Raw genomic sequence first — 24,495 nt, 5'->3', positions numbered from 1 at the left:
CCGCCCCGAAAGTGCACATGCACAGCGCGGCGCAGAGCCGCGCGACAGGACAGTGCGCACTCTGCGGACCCCTGCGCGGTGCAGCACCGCAGCAATCGGCGACGGTGGGGTACATCCTAGCGGCGGCTGGCTGCCATGGGAGCGGGCTAGCTGCACTCCGCGCCCGCCCCGGCCGAAGAGAAGGCGGGCAGGGACGGCCACGGGAAGCGGCAACTTGTGGCGGCGGCCGGGGAGACGGAGCTGCTGCGCGGTGGAGGGGCCGCCCGCCTCCCCGGGGAACGGACGGGGCGGGAGGGACGCGAGTCGGCGGGACGGGGCGGAGGAGGCTCAGCCCGGCTCTCCGGCAACTTGAAATGCGATAAGAGTGGAAAGCGGGGGATGGGAGGGAGGGAAGTCTCTCCCCACCCCCCCACCCCCCCCCCACTTTTACAAAAAAAGGGGGGGCCTGGGAGAAAAGCCGCTGTTGGGAAAGTGCGTGCGGAGAGGGAGGCTCGGCAGCGGCGAGGAGCGGATCGTGCGGCGGGGCTGGGGGCAGCCCCGGCGGCAGCCCCAGCAGCGAGGCACGGGAGGCGGAGGAGGAGGAGGAGAGTAGGAGGAGCTGCTGTGTGACCCTCTCAGCTCCCAAACTTGAAAGTTTATCTGCCCGAAATCAAGAGCGGCCGCGGTGCGCGCAGCGCTCCTTGGCTCGGAGCGGAGGCAAGCGACCGGTGGAGCCGCCGCGCAGGGAGCAGCTGGCGGCGCCGCTGAGAACGAGGCAAGGCAGGGGAGGGGGGATCACCCGGCGACAACAACAACAGCCACCCCCACCCCCCAAAACCGGGAGACGATCCATACTATTTGCTGGAGACCAAGGACTTGCTCATCCGCGCACACTCGAGCGCGCTGTCATTAGCTAACGGGACACACGGCTGAGCCGGTGGGGTGGGTGGGCGGAAGGGTGAGGAGTGTCACAAAAAGTCATTACAACCTGAGAGAGAGAGGGAGAAAGAAAAAAACTTCCTACCAATGGACAACAGGAAGTGACCACCACCACCAACGGGGAGTCTCTGCTTGGAGAAAGAAGCTGCAAGACAAAGAAGGAAGGAGAGGTGAAAGACAAAACTGCCCAAGGTCTTCTGCGTGTGCGTGCGTGCGCTTTCGAGAGCGGAGAGAACAAAAGTCAGCCGGGAAGGGGAGACAGAAAAAGCAACGGGAAAGGAGACAGGATGGAGGAAGAGCTAAAGAGAAACATGTGAAGATCAAGGCGAAAGAGCAGTACAACGCCGAAAAAGAAAGAACACCGAAAAGAAAAGGAAAAGGCATGCACAAAAGTTTCTTTTCCTCCTGGGAAGAAATTACTCACACACAGAAATCAGTTGCTTTGCAGCTCAACTTCGGGGGAAAGCGTGACCGAGAGAGCAGAGGACGCAGAGTGATGTGAAGAAAGAAAAGGAAAAAAAAAAAAAAAAAAAAAAAGAAAAAGAAAAAGAAAAAAAGCAGAGAGCAGAAAGCAGAGCAAAAGAAACTGAGAGACAGGGGGAAGAAAGCACGACAGACAGAAAAGCGAAGATCGTGACCTTTCCCAACAAGTGAACCTTGCACATATGTTGTGTAAAGTGTGTGCAAAACAGATTCCCTCCTGCGTGGTGCGTGTGTGCTTCGCTGCTGCCGCCGCTGCTGCCGCTGCCGTCGCCACCGACGCGGTCGGTGCCTCTCGCAGGCGGCGCTGCCGGTGCCGGGGAGACGCATCATTTGGCGGAGCGAAGAGGCTAATTGCGGAGCCCCGTCCTTCATTTACATATGCAGCCTGAGTCCGCTGGAGCTGCGCCAATCCGCGCTCGCCCCCAGCACCATTAATCGCCATGCATTATTCACAATCATAATTACTGAGCCCCATGCGCGCTGCGCGCAGCCGTCCCAGCCCGCCGCCCCGCGCACACCCCGCCGCTCCGCGCACACCCCGCCCGGCTCATCCCCCGCTCGCTCACCCGCTCACCCACGCACTCACTCACTCACTCCCAGTTTGGCTGGCTGGTTAGCCTTGCCTTTTTTTTTTTTTTTTTTTTTTTTTTTTTTTTTTCCCGGGGTGTTTGTTGCCTTTTCTGTTGTTTGTTTGGTTTGTTTTGCAACTCGACTTTTATTTGTGAACAGTTATTTGCAGTCCCCAAGCCCCCTCCCTTCGTTCCCAATTCCTTCCCCCCTCCTTGCCACCTCCACGTCGCTGATGCCTCTGCAAAAATCAGAGTTAAGACGGCTCAGTTAGCAGCATGTCTCGTCGAAAGCAAGCGAAACCCCAGCATCTCAAATCGGACGAAGAGCTGCAAGCAGAGGTAGTTTCTGAGCACGGTAAGGGCTCCCGTCGCCTCTTTCTCCTTCTCTCTCTCTCTCTTTGTGAATGTGTTTCGGATGGAGATAGGTGAATTTATGGTGATGGTGAACATGGGAGTGCAATTACTCTGCAGCGGGAGAATGGGAATTAGAGCAGCCGGGGGAAGAGGCAGCGGAACAGAGAAGTTCACAGTTTAGCCAAGTTTCTGCAGCCTACCCCCTGCCTAACCAGCCCTCCCAGCAGCAACCTCCCGGCCTTCCCAGCGCTTTGATCGCTGCTGGGCTCGGCGGCGGAGCTCGGCCCTCCCTCCCCACTCACCCGGGCTGGAGCAGCTGCAGGAACGGGCGCCCCGGAGCAGCGCCTGCCTACTCCTCCTCCTCCTCCTCTCCGCTGCGCTCCTTCTCTCTGTGTTATTGGGCATTCCCTTTTCTCCCCCTCCTGCTCCCTCCTGGCGGAGGCTCGGAGCGGACAGAAGCCATGTTCCGCTCGCCCCACTGGCGGCAGGAAAGTTGAGGCGGCCGGGGCCGGGGTGCCCTGCACGGGGCCGAGGGAGGTCCCGCGGGCCGTGGACTGCCGGGCCCCGGGGCAGCCCCACGGCGGCCGCTGCCTGGGGATGCCCCCGTGGCCCCGGGTCGCCCGCCCAGGCTGCGAGGGCTGCCCCGGCAGCTCCCCCCGCTCGCCCTGGGGGGCCGGGGGGGGCATGGTAGGAGCGGGCAGGGCCGCTAGGATGCGCGGGGCCAGGGGAGTTGGTTTCATTATTTTCGAGAGGATTCAACAGCAGCTTTTAGCCTTCCCCCTGCGCTGCCTTCCCCCCTTCGCCTCCTGGCTCTGCTGCGACTGTAATTATTATCAGTGGTAGGTGACACGGAGTGCCACCATCGCCACCAGCCCCTGTCGCGCCAGCTGTAAGCAGTGGGAAAGGGTTATTTTCTCGCCCATCCGCCATTCCTCGCTTCCTCCCCACACGCAGGCACACGCACACTTGCTTTTATTCATCTGGGATGCCAGGCTGCTAGTGAACAAGTGTCCAAAGCTGGAGAGATTTGGACTATAATCCTGATTTATTTCCATTTTGCTGTAATTTTCTTTTCGGGAATAGGGCTGCACAGTTTTCTTCTTCCTTTTTCCTTTTTTTTTTTTTTTAAATTACTTTTAATTTCCTTAGTAGTCCCTGGCACTGCAGCATGCAAAGGCACACCACAGCCCATGCTCTCTTCTCCTGGACTAAGATGAGAGCTTCCACTTGAAAGTTTTTTCTTTTCCTCTTTGCATAGAGCCCGCTGATTTCTTAGTTTCTTATATAACCTAGTGGGATCCCAAATGTTTTCTGCTTTCTGTGTAGGCCTCTTGCTCCACTATATTATCTTCTCTCTCTCTCTCCCCTTTCGAAAAGGAAAACAAAAAAGTCCTTCTCCTGCTTTAAAACTATAATTACTCTTAAGTTGCATCTGTGAGGAGAGAAAAGCAGCAAAGTTGAAGCTTGAGGAGGATTTTGACTATTGTATCTGAACTTTACAGCCCTGAAGCTTAAGACAGTGTGAATCCACTTCATAAGGTTAAAGCATCTGTCAGACTGGCAAATTGTTAAGCTTCCCACTCCTTCCCAGGGTGTTTGGGGAGGCAGGGAGCAAGTCCCACACTGTCCAAAGCTGCGATGGGGGTTCCTGCCACTGCTTCAGGAAAATCCACTTCGGTGTTGACAATAACAGGCACACAGAGAAATCCTTCCTTCTGTCACAGTGGAGGAGCAAAGCAGTGCATTTTCAATTTTTATTTCCTTTGGAAACTGTGGTCATGTAAAATAAATTAATAGAGACAAGTAGATAAGAATTAGTATTTTATTATGAAAGCAAGATTTATTGAGCCCATCTCTTTTGGGTTGGGCTCTAGTTCTAAGAATTTATCATTAGCATTATAAACTTTTACATGCTCTGAATCCATTTCAATACCGGAAAATAAAACCCCACTACTTCATTATGACACTCCTGGTAAGTTAATAAATTGAAAAAAATTGTTAAACTAGGTTTTTGTTTTGTTTTATGAATCTTATCTATGTAGCCATGTCACCCGAGATTAGAACAAGAGATATGCTAAAAAGAAACGCTTGCATATGGTGGGTAGATTAAGGACAAAGAATCTTTTTGTCATGGAAATTTTTTTTTTCCCCTTTTTGGGGGGGTTTTGTTTTGTTTACTTCATCACATAGAATTTCTCACACTTGGTTTGTTTTGTATTGCCCTCAATGACTACATGATCAAATGAATGGATTTATTTCTGCCGAATGAGAAAGACAGTCTTTCCATCAAAAGGACTACATTGCATCCCAGTGAGGAATTTTAAAGCGTTATTATTGTGGTCCCTGAATAGCACAAAATCGGCTTTCACAGCAGCCCTAAAATGCAACAATGTAAAAATACTTTTCAGCCTTAGAAGGCTGTTATCAAAATGTACTATGTTTCCTTCTATTAAAACATATTTTAATTAATAGAGTGAAACCCTTGATGACTAAGAATTAACAAGTTAAATATGAGTTTGCACTTTCATTTGAGAAATGTGAACAAGGTGGAGACAAGCTACAGGAGCAGAGGGCTATCTAGTGCACATTCGAGTAATGTAAATAATTTACAGATTATATTAGGAAGCCTAGCGTTTGCCATAATTGAAAGCAATTTTATGGGCCAGATATAATGAGAATTCCAAATCTCGTGAATTAAAACACTTCTTGTAAAGTCAGTGTTCTTAGTTTCTGTTCACAGCTGTGATCAAGATATCGCTACAGTTCCTGAGTATATTTTGCAACAGGCCAAAAACAGTTGACACAGCGCAAGAATATTTGTCATTTTAAGAAAGTAAACTGTTTAAGCAGTATTATTTAATATGTGTAGCCTTTTGGCTCATTTTGCTTCTTGTCTCCAAAGGAGTTAATGCAAGACTAGGCAAATGAAGTTTAGTATTAATTTAATGAAATTATGTTTGATATCACCTCAAAATAGATTTTATAAAACAAAGCATTTAAAAATTAATGTCCCATAAATGTAATCCTCACAGTGAAGGGACATTCATAGCAACAGAGTGAAACATGGAAGTTTGGGGTGCAGGATGGAAGAAAAACATTAGACCGGGTTTTAGGCTGACTGGTCATAGTAGAACTTTCATGCTAATGTTATCACAAAAGTTTTACAATCTAAACAAGTAATTTTATAGCCAGCTTGAGCTACAGCATTCAAACTGCATTCAAACAGGACATTATCATGGTGAGGAGAAACTGTTGGAAATCTGAAGATAATTAGTATGCCATCAGCTACAGATATACACTTGAAATCGTTTGAAATTGTTAATCAAAAGTGAAATGTTAAAAATATATTTTTAAATAATTTTGAAAAAAAATGTTAGCAAGTAGCTGATGACGATATATTTCTTGAATAATTTCAGTGTAGAAAAGTGAACAAAAATATGTTTTAAAACCGCACAATTTGAGGTTGCTAAATGAGAAGATCTGCTGGAAATCATTTAAAAACAGCAGCAGCAGGACTCAGATGACTGCCTGTAAATACAATAATCTCAGTTTCTCAGTAAATGTAATGCATTGTAATAGCTGGAATTACATTTCTAATACACTTGCCTAATTCAACAGATTACAAATTAATCAGAATTGTAGATACAATAAACATCCTTCAACTCCATTTAATTTTAAAATTAAACCATAGACATAGACTTTGTATTTTTAATGTAGGGATAATAGAAAGAATTTTGTTTGTTTGTGGGGGTTTTGTTTTTTTTTTTAATTTTTGTTGGGGTTTTTTTTGTGGTTTTCTTTGTGCTGAAAAGTGGTTCTTAGAGTGTGCAAGTGAGTTTCTGGTAAGAGCGTTGACAAATGGTGCTTTGGACTTCTTCATGTGAAGTTTCTGGCAAAGATGTATTATTGTTTAGCCTGAGGTGGAAGGGATACCTTGTAGTGAACTGTGTAAAAAGAGTTTTCTAATGTGCCTTTTTCAGTCATTTTTTTCAAAATATTAGACCTCTTTTTTCCCCCACTCTTCAATACATACAATATAGTCTAAACTAATTGATCTGTTTCATCTTGGTAAATTGAGAATGGGCTGTGCAGTTTAGGCAGTTTTGTGACAGCACTTAGTATTCTTCTGGAGTATGTACACAGACACACAGGCTCAGCTACAGCAAAGACACAGTTCTGTATGTAGCAGCCAGCCTCATGCAAGTGTGGTCACTCCATCTGCATATAGGGAGGGTTAAAACAAATTTTGAGGGAACGTTCCTTCGTATGAAATTGAGGTTATTCTCTATTGCTTAGACACTGTTGCATTTCAAACTTGAGAAGTCACAAGCAGCCGTCAGCAAGCATAAATTTTATGTGATTTTTGCAAATGTTTGTTCTGAGGCAAGTGTAAGAGAAGGCTTTTTGTTTTGAAAAATAAAGGCCAAATTAGTAGGGCTATGAATTGTCCCTTTGATTAGAAATGGTAATTGAAACTTTATATAAATACTTTTGCCATTACAGAAGAGACCTCACGTTCAAACTATGTAACATCTGTGTTTGTGTAATTTTAAAAACACTCTGCACTGAATTGTGTTGACCATAGAAAAATATTTGGAATAATACGAAAACAGCAGCAATCGGCCAATTTGCTGATGTATGTATAACAATGGAAGTAGACAAAACTGAGTCAGATTTTATCTGATGATGCTGGTCTTGAAGTCTTACCATCTCCTGGGGCAGACATTAAGGCACCTTTTTCAGAGTGAGAGAGAGGAAATTTTGAAAGGTGTTTGTTTAAATTCTGTGTAATTAAGCTGTTAATATGCATACATTTATCTGTTGAAAATTACTTTTCCTTGCCTAAAATAGAGGAAAAGCTACAATTCAAAAAACATGTGGCATTAGAAAAAGTGTAAAAATAAACTAATTAATAAAGAGTATTAGTGTCATCTGAAAAATCGTATGAGTCCTGGGAAGATTTTCCTGATAGCTCTCCTTCATTTGATTTGTTGTCTGCCCAACACAGACAAGCATAGCTGTTGACTGTCCAGCAGCAAGGGTATGAGTCAATCACTTTTGCTGATAATAAACCAGGTCAGGCATGACATTAAAATAGTACTGACATAGTTTCTGCAATAAAGCATATAAAATAATTTATTTTATTATATTGTATTTGTAAAATGAGAGTAATTGTCTATATTTTTTCCCAGAGGAAGCACTAATAAATCTATTTCTAGCAGTACATTCATATTGAATTTTATATATCAATGTCAATCCTGTTTCCTTTGCGCTCTTAAAATTTCTCACTAAATGTAGGGAAGGTTCTCCATTAATTCAAAAAAGAGAATTTTGGCCAAAATATACTTTTAGGAGCTGGTTCAGTTCTAGTGCTGTTGGACCTAGAGAACGTTTTTTCTTATCAAGGAAATACCCTTCAAAACCGTGAAAGCCAGAAAGATAGATGTTTGTAATGGTGATAGAAAACCATAATGCAACACATTTGAAAAATCTGTTTATTTTGAGAAAAAGTGAAAAGACAGAAGATTAAAGAGAGGGGGCTTTATTATTTCCTTCCTATATTTAGGGTGGAAAAAGTGAGCATACTTGAACAATATTTATTATCATAGTGTAAGCTAAATCTTTACAAAAAGCCCTTCTGAAATCCTTATTGCCACTTTCTAATACTGGAGCGTGCGGTGTGTTCCTCTCCCCGCACCCCCAGCTTCACCACTCACCCCTCCCAGAAACCTGAAAGCTATCACTTTTTGCAAAAAAATCACCGAAGATATTCCCAAACTTCAGAGCCAGGGAGGGAGGCACACCCTCGGTTCGGGCAGGCTGCTGAGCCCCTGCAGCAGCCGCCGGGCCGGGCGCGGGCCGGGCTGGGCGCAGCTGGGCGCTGCGCGGCTGGGTCCCAACGCGGTGGCAGCAGGAGCTCCGCCGGGGAATGCCGGCCAGAAGGTGGGATCGCAGAGTGCCAGAAAGCTTCCCCAGGTTTCCTCTCCCGGAGGGTGGGGAGCTAGAAGTGCTTTGACAAGGCTTGCTGATTTAACCTTTGCCTGCTTTGCCCTGCCAGGGGTGGCCACTAGATGTCAAGCTCATAATACAATTAGTACATCTGTGCAGTTGACCTTGGCAGCACGGCTTACCACTGTTCTGTTAAGTGTTAACACTGAATTTGAGTGTTAACTAGAGATCCCTCGGAGTTTGCTATATGCTGTACAGTTTATCAAATGCCCATCTAGTCCAGCACAAGTGTTTACAGTCCTTAAAGTAGGAAAAAGGTTTTCTTTTGTGAAGCCCAGCATCTTGAGCTGCTTAATTAACCCTGCAGGTGCTGCCATTCCAGAAAATCAAAACCGAGTAATTATTCAGTGTTTCAGGAGACCCCTTCTCCTGGTGCCATTCGATAGCTTTCATTTATGAATTTGTTGATGCACTAATGTCCCCGAAGCTGGAAATGATGAAAGCTAAAGGATTTGTCTAGATCGTTATGGCTTTGCTATCCTGGGCAATACTGCAGTGTATGGAATGGTAAAAGACCAAAATGACTGAGCTGCACAACTGGCATTGAACTGTGACAGGTTTGCTCTTTCAAGTTGCTCCTGGTTGTGAGTAATTTTGCTCAAAGGAGCCCAGAACTCGTAAGTTCAGTTTTGAAATAATTTGGAGATGCAGGATTTTGTCCTCACATCGGCTCCTTGTCTTGCAAGTCTCCAAAACCAAATTTGTCCTCCTTTCTGTGCTTATGCAAAAAGTGATTGATTCATTGATGCATTAATTCATGCAGGGTGTTAAGAGTTGTGCAGTTTAAGATGTAGCTAATTATGCACTTTCCAAGGAAAGTGATGCAGAATCTCTATGAATCAGATGCAGAATCTCCCTCTTACTTCGATTTTATTTTACTTATTTATTTATTTATTTATTTATTTTTAGGATTACCAATAAAACTCAATGCATTCCAAATATTTCCTACAGACACCCACGTTATTTGTACACAAATTCTGGCCAACCTGAAATTATTGTACCTGTGCCATAACAGCCAACCGAGTAGCTGTTTACATGACTTTGAAAAACATAGCACAAGTCTTATTTAATATGATATCTTGCACAGATATTGCAAACAATTTATGAAGCTTGCATCTGTTCCACATCTGCGTCCACAGAGAAAGGCGCCGGTGTTTGATATAGTAAAGTGCTTCGCTGCACAGATTATAAACTGCAAATGTTTTAACCAGAGTACAGTTAGTGCCTGTGCTACAGGTGGCTGTTACTCAACAAATTCTGAGATTCAGGCTACTGAATAGATCAAACCGAGAGTGCCAGGTCAGCACCGGGTTTTGCATAACAAGAGTGCCCTCCACTGTTCAAATCTATACTGACAGCTTTTGTGGGCTGAGAAAAAGGACAGAAAATTTTTCTTGCGAGTCTGAAATTTCTTCTACATTGTTAAACACAGTAGGGGTCTCTATTTGTCTCCTCCTGTTTCACAGCTTGGGCTCAGTATGTGATAATTCATCTTTCTTTATGGGATTCAAAGCTATCATAAAGAGTTAAAAAAAATGAATTTGCAAGAAAATAAACGTGTTCTAACAATTTAAGAAAACTTTCTTTAACAACTCTGTCAATTGTAAGAGATGATAGAGCTAAGGAAAAAGTAGTACTGCTCTTCTCCAGGATCACTATGTTGCTATAAGGCTACTGTTTCCAAATTATTATAATTTTAAAACAAATTTATGGGGTTTTTTTAGTATATGTTGTTACTTTATTTAATCTGTATTTGGGGGAAAAAAAGTATTCTGATGATAGGAATAGTAAATAATTGTCCTGCATCTGTGCACTAGGCTCAGAGTTTTGTTTATAATAATGTTTGTTTTAATATACAAAACATTATGAGTTGCACTTTGAAATGATTAATGGATTTGCATATGAGAGCATTTTATACCTCTGTCTTTATAGTTAGCAGACATTTTAGCTTCAGCTGATGCTAACATATGCATTTTTTTCTGAAACTTCTTCACAGTTTCGACACTGCTTCTCAGTGTATCTTTTTATCTTCCTGAAAGAAATTACATTTACAAAATATTAATTAACTCACCATTTTAGAGCTCTGAATGTAGAAAAAATAACAATTCATACAACACTCTTTCATGCTTTCATTTGTATTATTGTGTATAGTCTAAAAAGAAGCTTCAGAAAATATTTTACTCTCACATTTGTTGTATTCCTTTATAAGGCTGTTTTGTTTGAATGCTTCAGGAAGGTATCGGCAATTCAAAATATGTACAAGCCTAAGGAAATGTTGATCCTCTTACTTGATTTTACCCAAGTAAATCACACATAATATGAGGATTCCATGACACAGAGTAACAGAAAAACAAAATACTGAATTATCAGAGATAATTTTATTGTTACAGTCCTTATTTAATATAACTGAAAAGGCTCTGTTCAGTTAATTTACTTGTGTGGAACTAGAACTGATTTAAGATGGGACAAAACAAAAAGATTCTGGAGCAAAAATTAAGCACAGTATTTGCTTGGGGCTTTTTCCAGACTGGAAGCAGTTAGCCCTAAGTAAGGGGGTATTTAGCAAGCAGCATACATTTTAAGACTTAACCTGACTAGCATGTGATGCTTAGTTTCAGTCTGTTTCACAAAAGTAGATAGCAACATTTTTGAAGCACCCATTCATTATATTTTCCCTTCACACCATGTAAGAAGCTCTTCTGTCATACAGAGGAGAAAGATCTATGCCGGCAATAAAAATTCAGAACTACTAAAGCCAGGTTTACAAATCCTCTGTGTGTGTAATCAGAAGTAACTATTTTTTTTTTCAACTCTGCACATTTCCCAAAGGTGACTAAAGGACCCACGGCATCCTTTGAGCCATCTCCCTTCTCCTTGGGTACTTATGAAGCAGGCCAACACCATCTTCCTTGCTGCTGCCCGAAAATTATTTGGCGGGTACACATAGTTAGGGACACAGAGCAAAGCCTCCTGGCATCAACCCCTTGTACCCCCCTCACTGAGTCACCAGAGCACCTGAATGGCTTCAGGTATCACCACCCCAAAGTGCCTTTCTCAAAATGCCTTTGTTTGAATTTCTGTGGGCTAATTTTAGGGCCAGACCTTGGTGGTACAAAGTGCTAGTTCTGCTGGAGCCACTGTGCTCAGGGAGCTTGCCTCGGGTACCATCTGAGAGATGCTGCCTGAGATTTTTCACCTGTTTTCACAGGGCTTGATGTGCTGTAATTCATCTTGCATCCCATAGCAGCTTCAGATTAGTCTGGTAGCTGTTAGACTACTAATGAGAAAAAGAAAATAACTGTGAGGTTATTAGTGTCTGAGATCCTGACTACTTGACAAAACTCCCATTCAACACCTTTTGTGTAACTAAGAACTGCAAAATTCAACCCATGTCTGTAAGATTAAGCAAGTGCTCGTTTAATTCCACCAAAGTCCTTGAAAATCTTTACTGTATGACATCTTCACTGTAATAACAGAAATTATTGTTCCTCTTCAGGAAAATTTAAAGAAAAGAGATTAAGTTCTTCACTACCTAACAAATTCAATCACTTTGTAACACATGGGGAAATGAAAACAAGTATAAAGCATAAATAAATGTGGAAAAATTGTATGTTTTCCTGCAATAGACATATCCAGTGATTAAAAAACCAAAATTAAATTGTATATTAATATTTTAGCATTTAACATTTTTAATATTTTGAATTAGTGATTAAATTTTGTATAGATTTCTGTCATTCATAAAGTGAATGAGTTTTAACAAAGAATCAAAAACAACCTTTCATGTAGAATGCTTTTAAGCTTTACTCCCTGTTGAATTCAGTGAGGACTTACACTTCAAAAGCAACAACAGATACAGTGCCTTAGTGCTTTCATATCAGTAAGTACTACTGAAATGGGTGTTAGAAATTGCATTTGTGAAATATGGAGGCAATGTCCTTTTGTCCAATACAGGTATATATTGCAAAATACTTATCAGCTGTTATTTTTAGTCTTTCTTGTTTTACCCTTGGAAGTGTTTGTTTGCATGGCTAGCTTGTACTCTTTCAATCCTATTAAATTCAGCACTGTTTCAGATGTGAGTAAGGGCTACTCCTTTGAGTAGGACTTGCTGGATTGAGACCACAGGCTGTCGTTCTGTGAAGCATCTTAGTAGCCTCAGCATGCTGTGCAGCAAGGTACCATCACCCGTGGCAAAGCAGCATTTAATTTCATGCTGTTTGTGTCACCTGCTTGCCTGCCTGTCCAAGGAAGTGAAGTTATGAGAGAGATTTCTTTGACTTTTTTTAAAAAGCCAGAATAATTTATCCTATATAGAAAACACTGTGATGAGATTTGTAGTATGTCTAGTTTGAGGATGAACTGGAAGGAAGAAAACTCCTAGCAGCTCTTTGGCATTATTTGAAATATTTTTCTAAAGGAGTCCATAATTATTTCAAGGCAGATGGATGATGAGGTGAATGAACTTCGATCGGTCATTGGAAAAGTATTCTCAATATTTTTAAGGTATGGGAGTTGAGGGAAGGAGAAATACAAAATAGAGCTGTAGGTCCCCACTTAGTGCAGGCAGGAGCCTGGTCCCCCTGAGACAGCACAAAACTAACCATTTATTTCATTGAGAGCAGAGCTGAGCACAGAATTTCCAAGAAATAACTATACTGCTGCATTCCTCATGTACTTTTTCACAAATTATATTTCAAATGCAAACTGCTGTTTCTTTGAGTTTGAGAACAAGTATACTAGCCTGCTTTTTATTATGAAATGCTGCACAGGTCCACATCAATACGTCCTGGCAGTGAGATTGCTTTGGAAAGCTTATGTGTTATACGTACTAACTTTGATACATGGAGATCCTGAGACTGTCTTCCAATGCATAAAATAATTCCTCTTTTGGTTGTAGATATTCAGATTTGGGCTTAGTTGTTACTATACAGTGTTTGAAATAATTAGCTTTCTGGTGTTTGATCAGCTCATTCTAGATCAGAGGACAGCCATATTTGAATGGCTATATTGCCTGAATCCATCACTAATTACTGAAAGCTTTTGTGTGAGATTTGTTTAGAGAAAGCTCTCCTTAAACAAAAGAATACCGATATATAGATAAAAGCTGGAAGGGGAGCTACAGTTAGCAACTTCTTTAAAGATCAATCCTCCTTTGCAATCACTTAGTAGCAATATTGGAAGTAGTAGTTGGAATAATAATCATAATCATAATCATAACAACAACACAAAACTGTTACCTGGCCTGCCAATGTTTAGAAATAAGCACTGGAAAATGTTCCTGGTGAAAGCCTTTGGAGAAATGACATCTCTGTGTGCATGGTTGGTGCTAGTAACCAAGACACTCTATAGATTCTGAGCAAGGACCAAAGAATCTGTCTTCCCGACTTTTAAAATGCAAATCTGTAATGTAAATAAGGATTTGTTTGAGTTGTCTTAGTTCAGAAAGACTCTGGAGAGAGGCAAGGGCATTGGATGTTGGATGCTTTGCTGGTCTGTACTCTGCATACTTTCACATTGCGAGAGCCAGAGCGCACACCGAAAATGTGGTTTGGAAGCCTGCTTTTTCACTTAATTCACTTTGGGAGGCTTTGGGATTTTCAGAATATGCTTTAGGATACCTGCTGCCAGTATGCTCTTTTTCTGTGGTGAATCATGTTATCTTCTGTGATATTTTTGTAACGCAAAGTGATGGTTTTTACAGAAGCATTTACCGTTAGGATTAGTCTAGTATTGTCTATCAACAGCTATATATTATCTATCTTAACCCAAACAGTGTACCAGGTTCAGCACTTCATGCAGAAGTCTTAAATAATTCTTGACTGTTTTGAATTGCTTTTTATTGCCCCCTTCCAAAAGGAAAAATAAAAAAAGAAGGGGGAAAAACAGTAGTATTTAAAGAAGTGTTTATTTTAACTAGTAAATGCAGTAGAATTTTGAAATTAGAAAATTTTGCATTCAGCAAAATAATTTCTTAATATCAGCAATATCATTTCTTAATAGAGAATGGATGTCTGTTACTTAGTGGCATATATCACTGAATACATGAATGTATGAGTATGTAGTGGATATAGTGTCATCTTTAAATTTTTTGAAAGGTACAGTTTTGGAAGGTACAGGAAAATAATACGTTTGAGAGGGTCTCAAAGGCTAGGAAACAGTATTTAGGGCACAAATTTATCACCTTTATCAGACAAAATTCCCTGCTGAAATCTGTAGGGAGTTTTAGCTGAGCAAAGACTGAAAGATCTGATAGACAATTTTGTCAAAAGCAATTTTATAGTTAATGTTCTGTAAAAACCTCTTTTTTAAAAGCAACCGGAACATCTCAACATTGCACTTTTATTTTCCACAGCTACCTTTTTTTTTTTTTTTGTAAGTGTTTCTGTTGAAATGATAAGTTCTCAATTTCTTGGCAATTTTTTTTTAGGTGTTCTCTAACAGTTCCGGGTATGTTCATACCAGAAGCATGCCTCAAGTTTTGTTCATACTAAACATGGGGTATGGAGGGTGTTAGCCCAATCCTGCATCTACTAAAGTCAATGGAAGTGTTGCCATTCATTTTAGTAGAAACAGTATTGGACACTTTATTTGCTTACTCTGCCTATCTTCAAGACAAATCAGCTATGTCTTTGCTTCTAGCCATGCTCAACCTCATTACAGATACATACTACATTCCTTGCTCTGGCAGGATGCTTAGACTACCAGCATTCTAATACCACGGCCGAATTTAGTAGAATAACTTGTTAATTGTCGGCTCTTTTATTCTTTACTTGCACAATCTTTTTCCTGATGTTGGGTTATGGTGCTAATTGTATAAAAATTGGTTGAAATATCCAGATAAATAAGAGTGCAACTTGGGATCCCACGATTGCAGAAAACATTCTTTTTGTTTTTTGTTTCAATTATGTGACCACATCTCTCATAGAGAAATAGAATATTGAAACCTTAGCACAGGGTTTAATTGAAATCTTAGCACAGGGTTTTGGCTGAGCATTCTTTCTGAGTATAAAAGAAAATAAACTAATAGACATTCTAGTATGTTCTCTTTCAGTAGCAAAACACTAAATTATTGATATGGCAAGAAGACTCAAAGCCACTTTTCTCACATACTCAAATGCACATAACAAAAACTGATTTACAGCTGTCATTCTCTTCTGCCAAACTGATTTGCTGTTGTCACTCAATCTGTGGGCTGACAAAAAGCAGTTATGTCCAGAGCAGCAAATGGAACCCAAGTAATTGCCTACATTCCTTCTCCCCTACATGACATAAAAAAAAAAAAAAAGAAAAAAAAAAAACCAAACCAAAAAAAGAAAAACCCACCAAAAATGTTATTGTATGTTGATTTCTCCTTCCTGTGCAGCTATATTTGATCAGGTGTGAATTAGAATTCTGGAATTCTGTTCATTTAATGTGCTTGTTATTCGGCACAAGAGGGTAATGCGAGTCAGAGGAAGTAGCTGCCTACAACAGTAATTAAACATGTGTAACCAATTAGTGGGTTTTCCACTATGGCACAAGCATATAATTTGTTGAGTCTTTCTATGAAGAGAGATGAAAATAGGTACAAAAAGTGTGCCTGACTACAACATTGACGTTCTCATGTTAAACATTTCAATCCAAATGAACTTTAAATATATAATATCTAGTTTCTCTTCTTTGCCTAAAATGAACTCTATTGGCTAATGGCAATAACATGTAATTTATTGTGATTTTTGCTAGAGGAATATTGCATCTGACAGAACCAATTAATAGTATTAAGTATTAACAGTATTTTATGGTTAGGGTATAGGGTTTCCAGTTTATGTATCACAGAACAGCTCATTTCAGCAGCATTTAACAGCATTTACAAGCAAAGTGCAAAAAGACATAATGCTAGTTTATGTTCTGAGTCAAAATGCTAAAAGTGCTCACACACCCTTGTTACTTTTATAACTGAATTCATTTAATTGAAAATTCTTAAGTTAAATAAATGCTTATTGATTTAAAAGGTTATACAGAATTACATTAAATTCATGGTTTCTCAACACTGTATAAAGATAATAAATCTAGGTAGTCCAGGACCACACTTGAGTAACAGAGGCCCAGTTTGTCCTGTCAGGTGCTGATTTGAGTTTGAAAGGTTACAGATTAGTTTAGCAATGTTAAGTGAACTGGCAAAGGCATCTCTAGTTTTGCTGGAAATGAGGAAGCTTGTTGGTAAAGGGGAATCCTAATGAGTCCATCGAAAGTTTGCTTTGTACCCAACAGACAAGGTGCTGTGAATTGTATGAAAATATTGGAAATCAATGGCTTCTATGGAATTTCATTAAGAAGCAGTATCCACAATTGATAGCACCTCATAATTTGATGGATTGTGCTAAGAAAATTATTAGCTAGGTAGAAAGAGTCATAGAATACACACACTGGGACCTAAGAAATGTTGAAGTGGGGCAATGTGTACAAAATAAAAAATATTGATTTTACTTATGTGCAAAATTTTTAAATGTAGGGAGACTTGTCTCACAAGTCATTGGCTGATAAAATCTTTTGATTTTCTAGCAGTCCTGGGAGAAGGAGTGGATGACGGTGATAGCGGGAATGAGAGCAGGAGCGGAAGCGAAGAAACCAATGTCTGTGAGAAGTGTTGTGCTGAATTCTTCAAGTGGACTGACTTCCTGGAGCACAAGAAGAGCTGCACTAAAAACCCCCTGGTGCTGATTATCAATGAAGATGAACCAGCTCCACCCCCTGCTGAGGAATTCCCTGATCCCTCACCCACGAGCTCTCCCAGTGACCAGGCAGAGAGTGAAGCTGCTGAAGAAGGCGTCCAGGCAGAAAACAATGACAGCTCTGAGGTAAAAAACACGGAAAAGGAAGAAGAGCCAATGGAGGTAGAAACTTCTGCCGAGAAAAGTTTCCAGAATCAAGGCACATCAAACACAGCTACTCCTCTACCTCAGATCCCTGAACCATCTTCCATGACAAGCTATAACATGCCAAACACCAACGTCACACTAGAGACTCTGCTGAGCACGAAAGTGGCAGTCGCACAGTTCTCACAGAGCACACGGGCCACTGCTTCCACGAGCATCAGCAGTGGAGTGACAGCTGTGGCCATCCCCATGATCCTGGAGCAGCTCATGGCCCTGCAGCAGCAGCAGATTCACCAGCTCCAGCTGATCGAGCAGATCCGCAGTCAGGTGGCAATGATGAACCGCCAACCCCTGCGACCATCCCTCAACCAGATCATGGCCGCCCAGGGTGGTCCCGGGCAGGCCTCCAACCAGCTGCAGGGGTTTGCCACCAGTACTGCTGTCCAGCTCACTGCAGTCATTCCTTCTGCCATTGTGGGACAGGCCACCAGTGGTCAGCCCACTGCCTTCGACAGCTCTCAGCATATCTCGAGACCTACATCTGGAACAAGTACACCCAATATATCAAGCAGTGGCTCTTCTGCCCTGCCTGAATCAGGTGTACCTTCCTCCTCAAACGTAATTACGTCCATAACTCCCATTTCTGTGTCAAATGCTTCTAACAGTGCTTCACAGCCCCAGAATGCTTCAACTCCACCTTCAATAGGACATGGAAGCCTCACCTCAGTGTCCAGCCTGCCAAACCCACTTCTACCTCAGACTTCATCAAATAGCGTGATCTTCCCCAATCCGCTGGTTAGCATCGCTGCAACTGCTAACGCGCTTGATCCTCTGTCCGCCCTAATGAAGCACCGCAAAGGAAAACCACCAAATGTGTCAGTGTTTGAACCCAAATCAAGTTCCGAGGATCCCTTTTTTAAACATAAATGCCGATTTTGTGCCAAGGTCTTTGGAAGTGACAGTGCTTTACAGATTCACCTCCGCTCGCATACAGGCGAAAGACCTTTTAAGTGTAACATATGTGGAAACCGCTTTTCCACAAAGGGCAACCTGAAAGTTCATTTTCAGAGGCATAAAGAGAAATACCCTCATATTCAGATGAACCCTTATCCTGTTCCAGAATACCTCGATAACGTGCCCACCTGCTCTGGAATCCCATATGGGATGTCACTGCCCCCCGAAAAGCCGGTTACAACGTGGTTAGACAGTAAACCTGTTTTACCAACTGTCCCGACTTCCATCGGGCTCCAGCTTCCCCCCACTATAGCTGGTGTGAACAGTTACGGAGACTCTCCAAGTATCACTCCTATGAGCAGGTCACCCCAGAGGCCTTCTCCTGCCTCCAGTGAATGCACTTCCCTATCCCCGAGCCTCAACACTTCTGAGTCGGGCGTTCCGGCATCTGCTGAATCCCCACAGCCTGTTCAGAGTGGCTCATCTCTGACCAAGACAGAACCTATCACTCTGCCTCCCACGAGCACACGGCTCGGGGACCTTTCTGCAGGTGGGCAAGTTTCTGCAGCTGCCACATCTTCAATTCCTACGGTGGTTGCAGACAACAGTGCTGCAACAAGCCTCCCAAACCCTGTGCTTCCAGCAGTGTCTGACCAGTTTAAGGCAAAGTTTCCATTTGGTGGTCTGCTAGACTCTATGCAAACATCAGAAACCTCAAAACTTCAACAGCTAGTGGAGAACATTGATAAAAAGATGACAGATCCGAATCAATGTGTCATTTGTCACCGTGTGCTTAGTTGTCAGAGTGCTCTCAAGATGCATTACAGAACACATACAGGAGAAAGACCATTTAAATGCAAAATTTGTGGACGTGCCTTTACTACAAAAGGCAATCTAAAAACACATTTTGGAGTTCATCGAGCAAAGCCACCACTTAGAGTACAGCACTCGTGTCCCATTTGTCAGAAGAAATTTACAAACGCGGTTGTTCTTCAGCAGCACATTCGTATGCATATGGGCGGGCAAATTCCTAACACGCCACTACCAGAGGGCTTCCAGGATGCCATGGACTCAGAGCTTTCCTATGATGAGAAGAATGTTGACACACTGAGCAGCTTCGATGATGACATTGATGATAATTCTATGGAAGAAGACCCAGAACTAAAGGACACGGCAAGTGATTCATCCAAACCCCTTATCTCTTACTCTGGGTCGTGTCCTTCTTCACCACCTTCTGTGATCTCCAGTATTGCTGCTTTGGAGAATCAAATGAAAATGATTGATTCTGTCATGAACTGTCAGCAGCTGACCAGTTTAAAATCCATAGAAAATGGATCAGGGGAAAGTGACCATTTGAGCAATGACTCCTCATCAGCAGTTGGTGATCTTGAAAGCCAGAGTGCAGGCAGCCCTGCAATGTCAGAGTCTTCTTCCTCCATGCAAGCTTTGTCTCCTGTGAATAGCAATAGTGAAAGTTTCAGATCAAAGTCCCCTGGTCTCAGTAACCAGGGAGAGCCACAAGAAATACAATTAAAGACAGAAAAACCAGACAGTCCACCACCCACAACTGAAAATGGAGGCGCATTAGACCTGACATCCACCAACCCAGGAAGACCGGTCATCAAAGAGGAGGCTCCTTTTAGTCTGCTGTTCCTGAACAGAGAACGTGGTAAGTTTAAAAGTACTGTTTGTAATATCTGTGGCAAGCCTTTTGCTTGTAAGAGTGCATTGGAAATTCACTACCGCAGCCATACTAAAGAACGTCCATTTGTTTGTACAGTCTGCAGTCGTGGGTGTTCCACTATGGGTAATTTAAAACAGCACTTACTGACTCACAAATTAAAAGAGCTGCCTTCTCAGTTATTTGAACCCAACTTTACTCTAGGTCCCAGCCAAAGTACTCCTAGCCTGGTCACCAGTACAGCACCTACCATGATCAAAATGGAAGTGAATGGTCACAGCAAGCCGATCTCTTTGGGTGAGGTTCCCTCGCATCCAGCTGGAATCCAGGTTCCTGCTGCACCACAGACAGTGATGAGTCCGGGGATCACCCCTATGCTGGCACCCCCCCCTCGCCGGACTCCCAAGCAGCACAACTGTCAGTCATGCGGGAAGACCTTCTCCTCAGCAAGTGCACTGCAGATACATGAGCGCACCCATACCGGTGAAAAACCGTTTGGTTGCACAATCTGTGGTAGAGCTTTTACCACAAAGGGGAATCTTAAGGTAAGAGGCCACATAAAACTGTAAAGGCTTGGGGAGGGTGGGTTAAAGAGCACTGCTCTTGAATTCAGCAAGTTTTAGTGCTAAGTGTTTGTCCCAAAGACAGGTGAGAAGGGAGCTTCAAGGAAATGTTTGTTGTATGGTGGTGGTCATTATGCTTCCACTGTGTAGAAGATAAGGACAGGAAAGTGGCTGTGCAATGATGCAAACTTTAAAACTGTTTCCAGGTGTACATGCAGGCATGTTGTAGTTCGGACAGATGTCATGGCACACTCAGTCTGCTGGTGGACATGTTCTGAGGGTTCGTATGGACCATCAATGCAAAATAACCTTGTTATAAACCAGAAACACGGAGCTTGCTCAGCTCCTTGGGTGCCTCCCCAGTTTCTATTTTCTATTCCACTTTGCAGCCATTGCATAGTAGAAAGCTGTTTCTCACAGATTTACAATAGATTACTACAGGACTGATCACTCCTATTCCTGCCATTTGGTTAACCATCAGGACTCAGCCTGGGGAAGATATTTTAAATGTCCTTTTTAAAAATACTAAATTTATCAAATTAATCAGTGCTTCTGACATGAGATAAAACATGAAAACAGTCAGGATGAAAAAAGGAAAAGCGAAAAACCACCCATCTCCAAGTATGAGTAATGCCCTTGGTAATCTTCAGTATGTGAGGTCTTCCAGCTTGCATGTGAAATTGTCTAACCCAAGAGAGAATGTACCCTTTAGTCTTGCAGCACTGTTTGTTTTTACTGAGAAGAATCAAATGCACATTGAAAAACTACTATGGATCTGAGTTTTCTTTTTGTGGGCTGACTGGACCTTAGAACTGTGTCCTTACTGGAATTGTTTTTTTTTCAATACGAATTAAAAAGCATTATTTTAAAAAAGCAAGTGCTACTCTAAGTAATAGCATCTCAGGCTGGACACCTCACCAGAATGTGCTAACTTGGGGGTGCTTCTTGTGCCTGTTTACTCTGCAGGTTCACATGGGGACTCACATGTGGAATAACGCCCCTGCACGCCGTGGCCGACGCCTCTCTGTGGAAAACCCCATGGCTTTGCTCGGTGGTGATGCTCTCAAGTTCTCCGAGATGTTCCAGAAAGATTTGGCAGCTCGGGCCATGAATGTTGACCCCAATTTTTGGAACCAATATGCTGCAGCTATCACTAATGGACTTGCTATGAAGAACAATGAGATTTCTGTCATACAGAATGGAGGCATTCCTCAGCTCCCAGTAAGTCTAGGTGGAGGGGCCATCCCGCCTCTAAGTAACCTTACCAGTGGCATGGACAAAGCTCGCACGGGCAGCAGCCCTCCCATTGTCAGTCTGGACAAAGCAAGTTCTGAGACGGGGGCCAGTCGTCCATTCACCAGATTTATTGAGGATAATAAAGAGATTGGCATAAATTAAAAGCATTCATTCCGAATAACTGTTGGACCTCTACTCGACACAACACTTGTCCTGTTCCATTTACAGCTTTTGAAGATAAGCATTAGTTTCCTGACCTAAATGCATAGGTTCCCTTTAAAATTTTACCCATAGCAGAAATACATAACTTTGTGGCTGCTGAAAAGTTATCTTGCAAGGTCTGCATGGTACTTCTTTCAACAGTGAGTTTGACTGTTACTGAGAACTTTGAAACCTTTTAATTTAACAGAAAACAATCAAACAAACAAACCAGTCATGGGATAACTTCATTAGAAACAGAAAGAGGCGAGTCTACATTCACTTTGCTTCTTACAAAACTTACTATCACCTGAGAAAGGGGGGCTTCATTACAGCATTGTCACACTTATTTGCTGGTTTTGTTCAAATTAGTTAGCAACATGGACTATGTTTTTAGGAATCTTAATCTTAAATAAGTGATTTAGTACCCCAATGCTGTGTATTATTAAGGTATCCTTGTCTGTAGTATTTATAATGTTAAGATTATGCGGGTAACAGACAATATACTAGTCCCAAACTTAAATGAAGCTTTTGTACTGCAAAATACATCTGGCTATGTGATTTTTCTTTTTTCTTTTTTCCTTTTTTCTTTTTTTTTTTTTTTTTAAGCAGGTTTTGTTTTACTATGAATAAGTGGTTTCTTTCAATGCAGGCAAAATTGTGAAGTTTTATTGGGAAAGATAGCATGCTTTTCATGTGCAAGTACCTGTCAGTAACAAACCTTTTTTTATTTAAATATTTGTAGCTGCTATGTGGACAGTTGTTCTATTAAATGAAAAAAAAATGTAGCGTGGATTTTAGCTCAATGATTGGAAAACAAGTTACAGACAAACCTTAGCACCATAAATTATTCACAACATTATAAACAGTTGTGAGTAAATACTCCGTGTTATCAAAGCTGTACAATAAAAAGGTAATGTTTGTATAATGTGGTTGCAAACTCTTAATTTATACTATTGCACTTTTATTATTTTGTATTAGGGAGGTTTGTCTATAATTTGAAACTGAACAAAGATGTCAACTATTTTATAAATAGTACTTTGACTTAAAGAATAAGGAGGAGGACTCTGTTGCAGTTTCTTGTTTTGTTTTAAGCTCAGACAATGAGAGATCTCTATCAACTAAGCAGAAATTTGAAGAGAACTGTCAGATCCTTAGGAAATATGGGGACTGCTGTTTCTTAAACAGAAATGATTAGTTTAACTTTTCTATGATGCCCACTTAAAAGCGTGACCACCCCTGAAAGAATTCTGATACATTTATCTTAGGAGTGTGATATTAATACAAGTCTAGGATAGAGGAAGGAAAACATTACGTAGGTTTAATTTTCCTGTAATCTGTTCTGTCTCTTTCACGTGTAACCATGAGAAAGATGCTGACTGCCTAGTAATAGTGGGAACAAAAGAACTTTTGGGCAGTGTGAGCAGTAGTAACACACAAATGCTCTATATTTATTTCCAACTGTCTGATTATCTTTTCAGATTGCTCCAAAGCACAATGTACTCTGATTAATCAAATATAATTTTACGTTGATTGCATTGCTGGAATTATACTGAGTAAACAAAGGGAATGGTTCCACTCATAAGTTAAGTGGGGAATGCTGAGGAGACTGGGGCTTAATCAAAACTTGAACAGTAAATGTTTTGTGTACTACCTCATTTTTGTGCATTACAAGCATGGTGGAGTTGACACTCTGAACTTCCGTCCAGCAGAATTGCTTGAGGGACATTATGGGTAGCTGGGTAACAGTGCAAGGAGTTTTATGCCCCTGAAGAATGAATCAGACAGTGAGGTCTTCACAGCTGAGACTGAAAAATAGGACAATCTTTCTTATAAAACAGAAACCATTACTGTAAGAGGATGGAGTATTTCTGCCATCATGTAATGGAGTGAGAAGAGGTTCAAAGACTTATTAGCTGTTTCTATTGGGAATGAACAATGAACTCTACAGCTCCATTTTCTACAATGATGAGATAGAGATATATAGATATAAATATATATCTCTATCTGAGCAAAATCATATATCTGTAACACCTCTACAGTATAGCATAATTTTTTGCCACAGTGTGTGGGTGGTTAGGGGTGTTTCCAAGCATTAAAGAAAAAGAAAACTGAGGTGGCTTAATGTTGCTGTATTTCAGCAATTGAATGTTTTTATTTATCTGTGTAATTTTTGGTGTGACTTTTTTTTTTTTGCTAGTATTTGGTACCATGTAGTGTTATCTCTATTCCCTAAAGGATGTGTATAACTTAAAAAAAATAAGAAAGAAAGAAAAATAGAGATGAAAAAATGAAAAAGGAAAAAGAGAAAAAATATGTAAAGTGTTGTAAATAAGATGGTTGATGATGGTACAGTAAGACTGACCCCATCTTGTATTCAGGGTTAGGCCATTCCTCTCTGCATGGTGAAGAGAGACATTATTTTTATACTGTGATACCATGTAGGGCTAGGAACCTCCCTGAAACAGCTGGGAATTGTTACCTAGATCTGATATTTTTTATTATTAAATTCTTGTTGGCTTGACACACCTACTGATTGAAATGGATGTCTTAGTCTAGGTTACTATTTTTGTCATATGGAATTGAATAAAATGCAGGATGTAATATTGTTTCTGAATTGCATTCCTTGATTAATAACAGAACAAGATATGAGACTAAGGTCACTTGTGGTAGAT

The 24,495-nt window shown here is 41.6% G+C and overlaps 1 protein-coding gene across 2 annotated transcripts; it reads left to right on the top strand.

Moving 5' to 3' along the window:
* Positions 1-415: 415 nt before the first annotated feature.
* Positions 416-24,083, top strand: SALL3 (spalt like transcription factor 3). Of its 2 annotated transcripts, none has more exons than XM_068200889.1 (4): positions 416-2,325; positions 16,878-19,811; positions 20,028-20,368; positions 21,353-24,083. In XM_068200889.1, the coding sequence occupies exons 1-4, from the start codon at positions 2,247-2,249 to the stop codon at positions 21,782-21,784; spliced, it is 3,786 nt and encodes a 1,261-aa protein (XP_068056990.1). In that variant the 5' UTR covers positions 416-2,246; the 3' UTR covers positions 21,785-24,083. The 2 variants fall into 2 exon arrangements, with proteins under 2 accessions (XP_068056990.1, XP_068056979.1); XM_068200878.1 differs by having other exon boundaries at positions 16,875-19,811.
* The last annotated feature ends 412 nt before the right edge of the window (positions 24,084-24,495 follow it).

The sequence above is a fragment of the Anomalospiza imberbis genome, chromosome 1, assembly GCF_031753505.1.
Source record: "Anomalospiza imberbis isolate Cuckoo-Finch-1a 21T00152 chromosome 1, ASM3175350v1, whole genome shotgun sequence".
In the NCBI taxonomy this organism is placed as follows: domain Eukaryota; kingdom Metazoa; phylum Chordata; class Aves; order Passeriformes; family Viduidae; genus Anomalospiza; species Anomalospiza imberbis.
This window is presented reverse-complemented; position numbering and strand designations above follow the sequence as displayed.